A 15,427-nucleotide genomic window follows, 5' to 3' on the forward strand; every position below is an offset into this window, starting at 1 on the left:
TTTTTTAAATTTTTTTTAAAATGTTTCCTTCAAAATGGGAAAATTGAAAATCATTTTCCAAAATTTGTCTAGCCACTACGAATTTTCAAACTGAAATTTTTTAAACTTTATCTTTTGTATTCCTGTATTTCCTGTACTTTGCCATTTTGGCTACGAATTTTTGAATCTTAAAGAATAAATTAATGGCTGTACCGGTGGCTGTACTTTTTTTTTATTTTGCAAATAGCGAAAAGCAAAATAAACATAATTTTTTGTCATACAGTTTTCTAATTCTTATATTCAGCCCCTTAATAAGTTTCAGGACCCCCAATTTTAATTTGTAATAATTGTTTATTTGTTACTCTAAAATTTTTGGATATAGGAAATCGTTTCATCGCTTATTGGATATGTAGTGGATTGGAATTTTAATTTTAAAACTAGTCAATACATTTTTGACCTTGGAAGAAATATGAAGTTTCAAAATTAATATTTTAATAGGTAAATAATTTTTAGAGAAGATAATTAGAAGAATGTTTTGATCACAAATTCTATTTTAAATTTGGCCTCATATTCAATATTTGATGTAATAACTCTGGTAAATGTTTTATTACCAACTGCTACTAAAAAACATATTAGTATACTTAGAAAATTCAGATAACGTTTAAATAAATTTTCATGTTGTAAAATGCAATGTGCACTCAGCAGAATACCAGAGTAGACAAAAATAACCATGTGTGTGCACATGTGATCACACTCATGTGTGTGTGAGAGAGAGAGAGCAAGTGAGTGATTAAATGAATGAAATAGTTTTGGTTGAAATGAAATAGTTTTGGTTTCATGCAGATTTTGACACTCAAATTCATATTCAGATTATTTTAGAAATAATGATATTAAAATTGATTTTAATCCTTAATCCTCCTCCAAATCTGAGTGATTAAATTTTGAGCCTTGGTGATATAAAAGCAATGTTTAACAGAAAGAAAAAATTCTTCGATTCTGATTACAACGAAGCTAAACGAAACCAGAAATGCTTTGCAATTGTTAATTCAACTGTTTTAATTATCGAAAACTATCAATAATGCTATAGTGCCCAGCAGTAAAAATATCGAATCATATTCAATGCAGGATTGCAATCCTGATCACGAATTTGAATTGGAACAATAGAAATCCGATGTACTCTAAATAAATTTTGAAACTTATATTGCTTTAAGCCTAACACTTACTTTAAAAAAATTTAGCTTCAAGATTTCAAAATTTTTCCGGCTTAGATAGAATGAAATACTGGAGGAAAATTATATCACTTTTGTTTCCTTCAGGCAAAAACAAACGCTAAATTACATAATTTTTTCCCTATTATATGTAAAAAAATCATGAAAATTGTGTCAAGTTTTTATATTGCATTTCATGTTACTATGTAACTCGGGAATTTCCGATATCATTTTCAGGAAATTTTGATTCTCGAAATTAATCAGAATGACATTAACGGAAATATACCTGAATTAACCGAATTAAGTAGAATTTATGTATATTTGTTCAAAATTATACAACATTAAAACTAATTGGGGAAATTTATAGTGAATGACTTTATTGTTTATTTGACGGCATTCCTTGAAAGTTATTACATAAATAATTCAAAGTTCGATTATTAATAGTCAGAAAGACAACTATAGATAGAAATATCAAAGTTATCCTGATGGTTCACCTATATTCCATATTAAATAGAGTGTGATGCCACAAATATTGCTCAAAAACTTAAATAATTTAACATTTCTTCGAAACTTGTTTTCTTAGAGTCTGGAACGATTGATGCTGAAATTTCAATAACAAAAAGAGGAGGTATTTTTAGCAAATGAAATCTATATATAAAAAATGTTAACATACGTGGCACAGAAATCTAGCTTATTTCTAACTGTCGAATGGCAACAATAAAATATAAACAAAACAGCATACGAATTTCATTGAACATTTTGAACATTTCATTGAACAGCAGCTTTATTCATTGAACATTTTTACAGCTGTACTTAGCTAATTAATGGAGCAGCAAAATATTATTAGAAGTGTTCTGAAGATAGTATGCCACGTCATCATATTCAGTCAAAGGAAAGGAGATACAAAAGAAATCAAGAAATAGGTTTCAAAGTTAAGTTCATTCAAGCGCAAATAGAGATTTAACCGGTACCAGATAAGTAATCGCAATAAGATTTAAGATTAATGTACGGTTTCTCGACAAGCTCATCAATATCGTGCCAATCGTATACTAGAAATGCTAACAAACCGCTTTTAAAGTTGCAATCAGAAATTGTCACGATTATATTTGGAAAGAAATCGCTCAGAATTATAGATAGAAACATCAGTTATCCTGATGGATCACCAATCTTCCATATCGAATAGAGCTTGATGCCACAAATATTATAGAAAAATTGAAATAATTTGAAATTTCTTCGAAACTTGATTTTTAGGGAACAGTGGTTGGACGCCGAAATTTCAGTTGTAAATAAAGAGGGTTTTTTTTTACAAGTAAAATTTAATATATGATAAAAAAAATTATTATGAATTTTATTATTATTTGCTTCTTAAAATATTTGTCTTTTAAGAGCAAATCTAATAAGTGTTGTGATGCGATAATTTTCCAGTTCAAAACCACAAATCGACATTCTCAGAAAAATATTTCTGCATGAAATCACACCAAAATTAGTATACAAAATAAGGAATACCGTGTGTAACTTGAATTATCTATAAAATCTATGCATAGTATAAAATGAAGTCTCCTGAAAGAGTCTGTATGTTTGAAAGAGGAAAAACTCGAGAAATACTTAACTGATATTGGAGATATTTGTACCATTTTGTACGGCATTTATTAGGAAGGGTTTTAGTATATTGAAGTTAAATCAAAATAAAAAAGGAGTTTTATAATTGTGATTTTTAATTACTTTCCTACTACTACTCGGGCATGCATAAAACAGCAGTATTTGTGCTTTGCACTTATCCGTACATGTGCGAAAACCTCAAACTGCACTTGCGCAAATAGCAAGAGCTGTAGTATGCATATGCGATACATTTCTTTGTTTACGTCTGATTTTAAACAGTGATTCAAAACTCACTATGCCCAACAAAATTAACTGATATTGTAGATATTTGTACCATTTTGTAGGGCATTTATTAGAAGGGGTTTTGGTATATTGAAGTCAAATCAAAATAAAAAAAGGAGTTTTATAATTGCGATTTTAATTGTTTTCCTACTACGATTACTTAAGTTTAAAGCTAATTTTTCCTCTTGGATGTTATGCCACGGACAACGCTGTACGGGTGCTGCTAGTACATGATATTTTGCATGATAAATAACCTCTAAAGCTTAATACTATTGCACATAACAAATAAAAATATGTTTAGCAGGTGCATAAGATATGTTTTGCTGTATAAAATTTCATACAATTGTTATGAATGGAATGTGATCCCTGCGTATCGAGACTTGAAGAAAAATGTTTCAAGAAAAAGGCAAAAAAAAAAAAACCTTTATCTATCATAGGAGCTACTGTTAGATTCATTGCTAAAGGGTAATTTAAAGATTTTAGACTTTTCAAACCTATACAAACTGTTGTTGTGTTACTTATGGCACTTTACAAACCCGCTGACAAACTGTCAGCGATTTAAGCCGAGGGCGCAGTAGCTTCTGAGGGCAAAGGCCCCTGAGAACCCGAGGTCAGAAATGTGACTTCTAGCTCATATGAAGTTGACACACACATTCGCTTGCACAGACACTTTTTAAAGAGGGGCTCTTTTACACACTTCACAGATAGAAAACAAGGTTGAAAACAATCATGCCCGAACCAGAACTCAAATGCGAGACGCCCAGATCACGGAAAGAAGCGCACTAAGTCAGGTCGCCGACATACAAATTGTATATTTCTATCATTCTATAATCAATGAAATATCATTAAACTAAAACTGAAAAATTAATTTTTTTAAGGTACAGATGTTATTAATTTTGAAACATACTAAATTGTTTATTGCTTTTATTTCTCACATTAACCTGAAAATATTTATAAATAATAGGGATATAATTTGTTAAGTTATATTTATTATATTTAAATCGTGCAAACTAATTGCATTCTAAAATACTTATGTACTTTCGAATCTCTTGTACACTGAATTTCAATTATGGTTTGCGTTCAGTTTCTTACTGCATTTTTATTTTTATTTTAAATGCGAAAGATATGACGAGTCAATTTAAATTCTTCTTAATTTTCTACATGTGTTTTTAACAACACATATTTTTATTTATGAATGCTAATGTATCAGTTCGGAGAAGTGATGACGACTCAGGTGACGACCCTGTCATTTGACCATAGGTCTTAAAAATAAATTTGAGTAGCTTCAAAACAAAACGATAACCAGATTGAGTTAAAATTTCATTCACAACTAAGAAATTATATTCAATTTTTATCATTGCATATGTTGCCTTGCAAAAATATTAAATGCATTAATGAGCAGTACCCGCTCAACCCATGGCATAGCATCCAAGAGGGAAAATCTGCTTTTAACTTATGTCTCGATATGATATGGGCATGTCACGCATATAACATCAAACATAAAATTATACTTATAAATTATCAAAAATAATTACAAAAAAATTTTATAGCACACATTTAGAAATATTCAGACTGTTAAAAAGGTAAAAATATGAAATGTTCATAGACAAAACGATTCACTAAAAATATACAATAGCAAAGCTTTTTAAAATTTCATTCAATTGCAGTGCGATTTAAAGAGAGACGATTACTTCGCTCAACAGAAGACTCTCCTTCCCTAAGTGTAGAAATTCTTTCTATGAGATTCGCTACCCGAACGTTTCTTTCCTCTACATTTTCATTATCGCGCAACAAACGAAGCGTTTTGGCATTTAATGTGCTCCATCCAAGGTTGGATTTCCTGTTTTAAGGCATAATGAGTTTTGAATCGTTCTTTAAAATCAGACGTAAACAAAGAAATGTATCGCATATACATACCACAGCTCTTGCTATTTGCGTATGCGGTTTTCGTACATACGCGGATAATAAGTGCAAAGCACAGAAACTGCTGTTTTAAGCATGCTCGAATCGTAGTAGTAAAATAATTAAAATCGCAATTATAAAACTCTTTTTTTATTATTATTATTTTGATATGACTTCAATATACTAAGATCTTCCCCACTAAATGCCTTACAAAATGGTACAAATATCTCCAATATCAGTTAAGCATTTCTCGAATTTTCTCTTTCAAACATACAGACGCTTTCAGGAATCCTCATTTTATACCATGTATAGATTATAATTTATTTATTTTTTTTGTACTTTTACGTTTACGAAAAGAAAAAGTAGTACACAAATTAGTATACGAAATATACAAATAGAAAGAGAAATCGTCAAAAATTCGAATTCAACATTTGGACGAATCTGCATTTTTCAAACCTCTCAGAATCCCCAAAACACAGTTTAGGGATGTCTAATTGCCTCTAAACATAATAATAAGAAAGCACCTTGAGATGGATGGAGAAAATTTGATACATGTACCAAATTTGTAAATTTTCATTAAATGTTGAAAGAAATCTATTCACAGGAAGTATGTCTGTCTAGTTACCCTCGAACATAATAAGCACACAACTTAAAGTATCTGTCTATCTACGGAGGCAAATTTTTGAAAAATCCCTCTAATGAGCAATTTCAGTTCATTTTCTGTATCAATGGGATTGCAAATGATGAAAAATATTGATCAGGAAAAAAATTCTGTGTGTATAAAAAATAGCAAAAATTGCAACAAAAAGCAAAACACTAAACAAAAAAACTCTATTGCACATATTCCAATTATTTTTATACACAACATACTTACGGCTGTGCTGAAGGGAATGATTTAGAATGTAAGAAATATATGCATTTTCAAAAAAGTTATAACTAATCTATTATTTTTGTACTGAAAATTTCACAAAATTCTTTGTTGAAAATAACATTAGGCGACTCTAAAACGAAAACCGCTCAGTTCAAATTTATATCACTTGTTCATTGCCTTTGGAACACTTAAGGTAACATATATGCAAAATTTCAAGGTAATCTATTAATAAAATTTTAAAATATCAACTTTTGCATGTGAAATTTTTTACGAAATCCAAGTTTTTAAAAAAATTCATTTAAAGTTTTCATTTGCCTTGTATTAAAAATGCTTTGTAAACATAAACAATGTTGGAAAGTAAATGTAATTACCAATCCTTTCGGCATAAACACTACTCAAAACATATTCCAATACGCTTGGCTTGCTAATAGAACATATTAAAAAATAAATTATAATTTAGAGTGGCGCATATTTGACAAAATGATGTAAAAGTTTCAACTGTTGGTGCTTCTGGTTTTGTTTTCAACTAAAGTGGTTTAGAAAAAATCGTCTATCTCGATTTCTATTTATCGGAGAATTAAAACAAGCACAGATTTCGAAAGCCCAAATAAATTGGTTTTAAAATAAAACAATAAACAAGTAATATATAAAAAAATTTTAAGTCGATCCGTACTTATTTTCCTATATTATTTATATATATCTTATATTATTTATGATCGAGTGTCGTGTCAGTAATCTCAGAGCTTGGCGACGGAGTATTTGCGACTTTGGCGACCAAATAGAAATTACTGGACCAATTTAATTAATTAATTAATATTTGAAAAAAACTGTATTAACATCAAGTGTCATCCACTACAAATTTTGAAAAATGTATTTGAACTTGAGTGGATGAATAAAAAGTATTTTATTAACGATTGAAAATTTGAACAAGATATATATATGTGTGTGTGTGTGTGTGTGTGTAAGGAGAGTATGAACTAATAGTAGGAATTGAAAAAATTGTGAATTTTGTCCAAAAAGTGCCTTTTAAACGTAGACAGATACCTTAAAAAGTCAGATAGATACAATTTAGTACGCAGGTTTAGGGTATAAAATGATATATCCTTATTAAATTTTAACCCCTACATGCACGAATTTTTATTCTTAACGATTGAAATTAGCAATCAACCGGGAAATGGGTATAGTTAATGGGGAAAATACAAAAAAGCCAAATAAGAATCGTTTTTTTAATTTTCAAAAAAACATTGATGTATTTCTACATCATCATGAGCAATCACTTCTACAAATCTACTGCATACAATAATATAATATTTCAAACATAAGCTCTCATACCTCTCATTACTTTACAAAGCTGGAAAATTCAGGAAACAATTATTTTTAGCATTTAAACAAAAAGGAACATTGCATTTGCTACATGATCCCTCAGTTGGTTACCCTTACATAGTGGAATTTTACACCTCAGTCTATTTGAAAGTAAAGTTCAGAAACTAACGCCATCTTTTCGTGCACTAATAGACGACAATGAATGAAACGATGCTCTAAGTTTAGTAAACTTTTGTGGAACCGATTTTGCATATTGATGTATATTTACATCACAAAAAAAGCTACAGTTTTCTTGCATAAATTTACCAGTATATGAAAAAAATATATAAATATTACTCGTTACTCTTACCTTCTTTCTATCTGAAAACAATTTTTCCGGTATGTTTTTACTACTTTTAATTTTCTAGTATAAACAATATATAAAGAGTATAGTAATCGTCGAAAAATTCGAACGTTCCCACGTTTTAGATCTCCCTGAGTTCGAAAAACACATTTCTGGGGAATGTCCATCTGTTTGTATGCGATAAAGATAACTTCCAAACGTTTCGAGCTAGACAGTTGAAATTTGGTGTACGTTATTTCCTACAAAATTGCTGATTTATATCAAATTTTGAATGAAATCTGTTCAGAAAACGTTCATCTGCCCGGTTGTTCGAACATAAGTTAATACGTTAATTACAAAACGAAGAAAGCTAGATAGATAAAATTCGGTACACAGATTTAACATCTATAGTGTAGATACCTGTCAAAGTTTGTGCCAAATCCGATTGAAGGTTGATTGTCTGTTGATGTGTACATTCAGAAACATAAAAACGTGATAATTCAAAAATGCGATGACTTCCAATTCGGTACGAGATTTTGTGACCACAAGTGCAGTTTTATGTCAAATTTTTGTTTCTATTAGTTGAGAAAAACCTGATTAAAGCACAAATTCTAATTTTGAATGCTATTAATGGCATGCCAGGGATTAATCGCCAAAAATCTCGTCAAGGATGACACTACAGATTCAGTAAAAATTCTATATTCGCGCCGAAGGTTAATATTTCACAACTATTACCATGCAGGACTTTCTCTGGGATATCACCTTTATTAGAAAGTGTGCGAGAAAGTTTTGGGGAACTACTCCCACTGAGTTTAAATATTAACCAGAGGATGCGCACTAATTTTTAAAGATTGTTTCAACCCTTTCAAATATAGTTTTCCGATTTATTTAAAGCAAGCAATGCTACAACGGCATCATCTAAAACAGTGAAATGATTATGTTGTCGGACAATCATGTCTCTGTAAAAATTTCCAATCCTGTAAATGAGGATGTCTTTAATTATTCGTCGGCTTAGTAACAATTAGTTAATGGGTGGCTCCTAATAGTCGCCAAGACTGAATGTTGGCGCTATTCCTTTAATGCCAACATTCATCACTATGGAAGTTTCCGCTAAGGTTTTGGCAGGATCGCATAATAATGATGAGACCGATGGATTCGCATAACATCAATGTTATCCCAAATTTTCTGCACTATGTTTCTGTTAGACTAAGAAACATAGTTTATTAGTCATGGTATAGAACTTAATACAAAGATTGAGCTAAGAGAGAGATATTTATACACATTTTCCACACTTACTGTGATCTAATAATTAATTTTTAAACCATTCCTGACAGGTATATACTTCTGACATGTAGGACCTTATTCAGGCATGTATGCACTTCCTTTAAGAAAATTCCTCTAATATCAAATAATCATATTCGAATTATACTTTATTTTATTTCAATCCATAAATGTATTACTATTAAAAAAAAATATGGATTTAAATTCTTAAACCTGCCTATTTTTCCACCTATCATTTTAAATAAAAAGAATTGCACTCTTCTGCGAATAAAATTGACCGAGATATGAAGTTTTATATTTGTATCATTTTATGTCAACAACTCGAAAAAATATCATACACTGATTGGTGGGTTGGCGCTATTCAAAGATTCATAACTCGGTCAATTTTAGTTGTAGAGATATGGAGCCTTTTTGTTTAAATTAGTAGTATTAAGAATATTTTAATATTATGATTAATAGGGCCAGGAGAATGTATGAAAAAATATAAACTTTCAAATTTTTCAACATTATTTATTTACTGACTCAAATAACGTAAAATATTATTATGAACATCATTCATTGAAAAGCATTTGTTTATTTCTAATGGCTTAGAAATTAGGCACTGAACCACTATTATAATAGAAACCATGTGTTTGACAGAAAGCTACAAATTTGATATAAAGACCATATAATAAATTTCATCTGTCTAGTTCAAAACATTTTTTTGTTATCTTTGTCACAGACAAACATATTCCAAAAATGTTTTTTTTTTTTTTTTTTTTTTTTTTTTGCGAATTCAAAGAGGTCTAAAATGTAGAGATTTATCAAAAATCTCGAGTTCGAATTTTTTGACAATTTCTATACTTTCTCTGTACTTCTTATACGAGAAAGTAAAAAAGTATATAACAATTTCAATGTGAAAAAACTTGGCAACTCATAATATTACAGGAGAAAAAATGTATTTTGGAAAAGGATCTATTGCTTTCATAGGATTTGGAGAACATTTGACTCGTATCTGCAATTTTGATGTAGGATATAAACATTGATCGATGAAAATCAGGACATAAATCAAAATATTTTTTCTGTCTCAAAAAAAAATATAAAAAGTAGAAAATTTGTAAAAATTTCAGATACAAAGTTTTTTAGTTTCAATGCTTTCTCTAATAAAATTTTGCTCCTACTAAAAATTTAATAATAAATAGATTAATACTATATAATTTTTTTAAAATCTTCTTATAATATGAAGTAATTATGTTAAATATAGAGAAATGAAGTTATTTATCAGTAAAAGTTATGTTTATATAGTTCATTTATAACATTTACTGATAAATTTAAAGGTTAAAAAAGCTTATTTTAAAGGTTATAGTTCGTTTATACCAAAGGTTTTGAAAAAAAAAACTGAAATAATAGTATTAAAAAGAAATCCAACAAAATACATATTTCTGCAAATTTCACACAACAGTTCTCTTTTTAATACATTTAATACATCTAACAGAAAGTTGATATTGCTATATATAAATATATAAACTTATTTAAAAAAAATAACACGCTTATAAATTTTGAAGAAAAATTATGAAGAATTCGTATGATTTGCAGTTATTAAGTTAAAAAATAAATTTCCAAATACAAATTAAGTGCTAACTTTTAAAAAGCTAAAGAAATTAGCTCACTTTAATTAAATAATGGTTTAATATTTCCAAGTCATCAGCTTTAATATATCAATTAATAATCATTAAAATCAATATTCTCATTAATAAATTTTAATATTAACAATTTAAAAAAAGATAATAGTTTCTTAAAATTGAATTCATCTTCCTAACTTTTTCAGTTAATTTTTATATGATTCCGCATAAATATTTTGTATTAAAAAAAACAGTTTCCTGCACTTCAACTCAGATCAAAATAATTGAATTATAATTAATAAAACTTTTTGCCGTTTGTTTATCCTACCAAAGTTAGAGCCCAGAATGTATAAGAAAATCCCCATACCTTGCACCTTGGCTGTTTCAAAGGATCAAATTCGATGAACTGGGACATCTTATAAAACGAAATGCATTAAACATTCACTTGTATAAACACATCGAAAATTTAAACATCTTTTTCTCTGTTTATCTTCTGCTAATCTGCCAATAAAATTTCACCTTCATCTGGCTACCTGCTGCCATCTATCAGGAAATAAATACATTAATTTCCTATTGCATATTTTCGTCGAAAATAAAATTTAAAATCGTTGCTATTTATTAATATGATGTTTTTAGCTTTTAATAATATCATTATTTCTGTTATAAATTATAGTTTGGCAGAGCGAAAACATCAACATTAATGAAATTTCACTGCGTATATTTTGAATCAAGGTGAACTAGTCACAGAGGGAAACTGAGACAAATATGTGAATAATTTACTATGCAAATAAGCGTAATTGCGAAAAGCACAGTGTCTTGCTTTACTGATTTTTTTTTCCTTTAATGAAAAATAAAAACGAGAGTAGATAGAGAATTTCAATGCGCTAAATACCCTCGCGGTATTAAAAACTTGTTTCTTTTATCGGTATTTCAAGCACGAACATAAACAAATAATTTTAAAAAAATCGTTTGCGGAATGAAGATAACGTAGCATTACTTTAATTTTAGCTGTTATTTTGAGGTATGAAATCATTTTTAAATTCATTTCAGTTTATGTTAAAGTTTTACATCTTTTTTAATCACGGGATAAAATTATAGATGTTTCCACAAACTAAAAATATTCGATAATTTCGCCACATAATCGCCTTAATTATTGTTATCCCGGAAATGCTGTTACCAGGATAATATTGACTAGGCATCGTTATTGAAATGACCATGAAAATCTTTTAAAATATTTAAATAACTCTTCAGGGAAACTTCTAATGATACTGTTGAAATCAATTTCTTTTCCTTTTTTTCCATTTCTTTTACTTTTCTGAGTTTGACATTTATTTTATAATAAATTTGACACCCAAAATGGCCCTTCTTTCGGTTTCAATATCACTAACTGTGCGTGTGTGTGTGTGTGTGTGTGTGTGTGTGTGTGTGTGTGTGTGTGTGTGTGTGTGTGTGTGTGTGTGTGTGTGTGTGTGTGTGTGTGTGTGTGTGTGTGTGTGTGTGTGTGTGTGTGTGTGTAATCCCAATCAAATCTATCGCACTTACAAATATAAACTTTTTTACGCTTTAGATGTCATAATGTTAAAATTTAATGCAGAAATTTTGTTAAAATTTAATGTAAAGTTTTTATTTAATGTTTTGTGTTGTTTAGGGGAGGAGGGTTGCACATAGTTACTCGTTATTTCGTTTCAACAGAGTATAGAGAATTTTCAGAATTAAAGATAAGAGTTCTACATTTCTTTTTGAATTTTTTTAGATTTCTTTTCAAATATTTATCACCGGTTTAAAACAAGAACAATCAAAATATTTTTTCGTTGATTTTTTTTAATTGATTGTTTTCTTGAGGAGTTTCTGAACCGATTTGGCAAGAAGGAAAATTTAAGAATTCAAAAACCATGAAATTTATTTTCATTCTAGCTGAAATAACCGGGTTGCTAAGAATAAAATTTTATATTTCAAATACTAAGTTTAAAATATTATTATTTGGGGATTAAATTTTATCTATGCAACATATGTAAAAAAAAGAAGAAAATGAAATTTAGAAGTTTATGGGAAAGTATATTATTAGAATTTATATTATATAAAAATAACCATCATGCTTTTCGTTTTCCAAAGTTTGTTCCTTGCAAAATCAACAAAATAAAAAATTTCTGTCATTTCTACTGCGAATCGGGAAGCAAAATATCAGGGGGGAAAAATAAATGAAAAACACACTTTTTTTAAAATAAAAATTGAAAAAGGTAAAGAAATTGGAATATGTGACTTAAGAAGTTTAATTTCAATTCTTAAAATTTTTCAAGAAAAGTTAATATTTTTTGAAAAGAAACTTTCTCAAAATTTCTTAAATTACATCAGAAATGCAAAGGATAATTGTTTATGATGGAGCACAATTTTTTTCCTAATATTGTTAGAACCAGCAGACGTGGCCTCCCTAAAATTTTCTCGCGTAGTATCTAATAAATTTGTCGTGCCAGAGAATGCATTACATGGCACTGGCGTACAATAATTACGAAATATTAACTTTTAGAGAAAATTATCATATTGACTGAATCTTTCGTATCAACCTTGGCGAGTTATTTGGCGATCAATCCCTGGCATGCGACCAATAGTATCCGAAAATCGAATTTGTGTTTTAGATACTTTTTTCTATACCGATTGAAACAAAAAAATTGACATAAAACTGCACTTATAGGCATAAAATTCCATGCCAAATTTGATATATTTAAGTCATTATGTTTCTAAATTATCGCGTTTACATGTTTCTGAAAGTGCAGACAGACAGACAATCAACCCTTTGTTGGTTTTAGCTCAAATTTCGTCAGGTATCTGCACTATACATTTTAAATATGTGTACCGAATTTTATCTATCTAGCTTTCTTCGTTTTGTAGATATCGTGTTAACTTATATTAGAACAGGAAGACAGACGGACTTCCTCTGGACAGATTTTACTCAAAATTTGATAGAAATCTGCAGATTTGATGTAAAGATTGTATACCAAATTTTAACCGTCTAGATCAAAGCGTTTTTCAGAAACCTTTATCATAGACAAATGGGCAATTTCCAGAAATGTGTTTTCCGAACTGAGGGAAGTCTAAAACCAGGAAATTGGTCAAAATCTGGAGTTTTTAGCGAATTTTTTGACGATTATTGCACTTTCTCTATACTACGTATACGAGAAAGTAAAAATATAAGGAGAAATCATCGGAAACAACAAAAAATATTAAATAAAAAATATCCTATGTTAAATTTTAAAGTTCGGTAGAGATATATTGTGCTACTATCGCCATTATCTTAGAGCCAAATTCCACGGGGGTATGAGCAATAAATTTGTACGAACCCAAAAACACACACATGGACTCAAATACCTTCTTTTAAAATTGCGGATAAATTGAATTCTAATAACAACGTTTGCTGCAAATTGTATAATTTCAAGAAAAATGGCATTTTGGTAAAATGATAATGCTGATTATGAGAAATGATGGTAAAAATTTCCATCAAATGCAATAACACTGAAGTGACGATAAATCTTTTTAATAAAAGTTAGCCTACAAAATCTTAAACCTGCAAAATAGCCTTCTCTATATAGTCCGCTCTAATACTACAGGAAGGGGGATTATTTCCTCATTAATATAATCAATAATTTGTTCTATTTGCAGCTAAATGTATCGATTAATATAATTGCAGTTTATGAAAGACTGTAGAATAAAAGCAATGCATGAATATTTTCAGATTATAATATTGGATGTGGAATATCATTTAAAGATAAATTTGGATTTTCTTTTAAACCTTTGATATTTTTGATAAATCTAGATCTTAAGAAAGAAGTAATTACAATCCAGAGAAATCTGATTTTAAAAAAATTGAATTCACTGAAATACAATTAACTGAATTCTATTTCCATAGTGACCATAAAGTAACTTTCCCTGTTTGGCAGCATCTGAAGCTAAATCGAATGAACGAAGTGAAACCATATTTCACATACAGATTGTAAATGACATGGGAAGATGAATTCCCCAGGGAAAAAAAGGAGTACCAAAAATTGCCAATAGGGGAAATACTGGCGATGTCAGAGTACAATTATGAATGAATTCATGAAACTCGCAGAAAATAATCTTTTATACAATATTAGAATCTCCTAGATACAATATTGTACATACCATACAAAATTTTCAGTTTGCTGACCTTTCCTGGGTACAACTTATTGCATATGACGTACGACGTTCTTCACTGTTGCATGTAAAAGTCAGTTTCGATGTTCATAACAGCCCGTGTTAAGAATTCAGTTAACCACGTGGTCTTCCTCGGTGGAACTAGCTGCCAATCATGTAAATAGCACGTGGTCTCCCTGTTGATGTTAGGATACTTTTTTTCCAGTAGAAAGGAACTTGACTTCTGTACTAGAGGGAGTGTGATCTCGGCTCTCTCTCTCCCGAGAAATTTTATGTCTAGTTCTCTAGACCTACTACACTATGGCATAATCATGTGCCTTTTGTTATTGATGTTACCAATAAACCACATAAGAGACAACATGTGTCTTCAAGTCATTTCACCCAGACCACAATCTTCACTGTCAAATAAATTATTGTACAATCAAGAAAAGCAGCTGCGATAATTTAATTTTTCAGCTCGTTTTATGTTCTGTACATAAGACATGCAGGTTTGTTTAAGAGAAACTACGACATTGCACTGTTTATTGTAGAACAGTTTTCCAGCAAAGCACGTTGAGGTAAGGCTGGGCCACATTAAAAACACATCAACAATAAATCGCGAACAACAGTCAAGAACGAACGCAAATAGGTCGTTTGCTCTTCCTTTTTTACAAGGAACGCACTAGAAATTTTGAGTTATGCGTCCCAATATGCAAATTTTGTCGTTCATACGTGACAGCAGCGCCAATATATCTCCTATTGGTAACTTTTAGTACTATTTTTTTTCTAAGGAATTCATCTTTCCAAGTTTTCCACAGTCTGTATGTAAAATCTGGTTTCATTTCGTTCATTCGTTTTAGCTGAAGATGCCGCCAAGTAGGGTAAGTTATTTTATAGCCACTCTGTATTTATG

General features: G+C 29.7%; 1 protein-coding gene across 1 annotated transcript in view; it reads right to left on the reverse strand.

Moving 5' to 3' along the window:
* The window catches only part of LOC129976582 (adenosine deaminase-like), a 29,800-nt gene extending 18,876 nt beyond the window's left edge, over window positions 1-10,924 (reverse strand). Inside the window, exon 1 of the mRNA XM_056090222.1 lies at window positions 10,736-10,924. Within this exon, the coding sequence (XP_055946197.1) occupies window positions 10,736-10,783 (48 nt within the window). The 5' untranslated portion in view covers window positions 10,784-10,924. The remainder of the gene's footprint in view (window positions 1-10,735) is intronic.
* Window positions 10,925-15,427: the final 4,503 nt, after the last annotated feature.

Source organism: Argiope bruennichi, chromosome 7, assembly GCF_947563725.1.
Source record: "Argiope bruennichi chromosome 7, qqArgBrue1.1, whole genome shotgun sequence".
In the NCBI taxonomy this organism is placed as follows: Eukaryota; Metazoa; Arthropoda; class Arachnida; order Araneae; family Araneidae; genus Argiope; species Argiope bruennichi.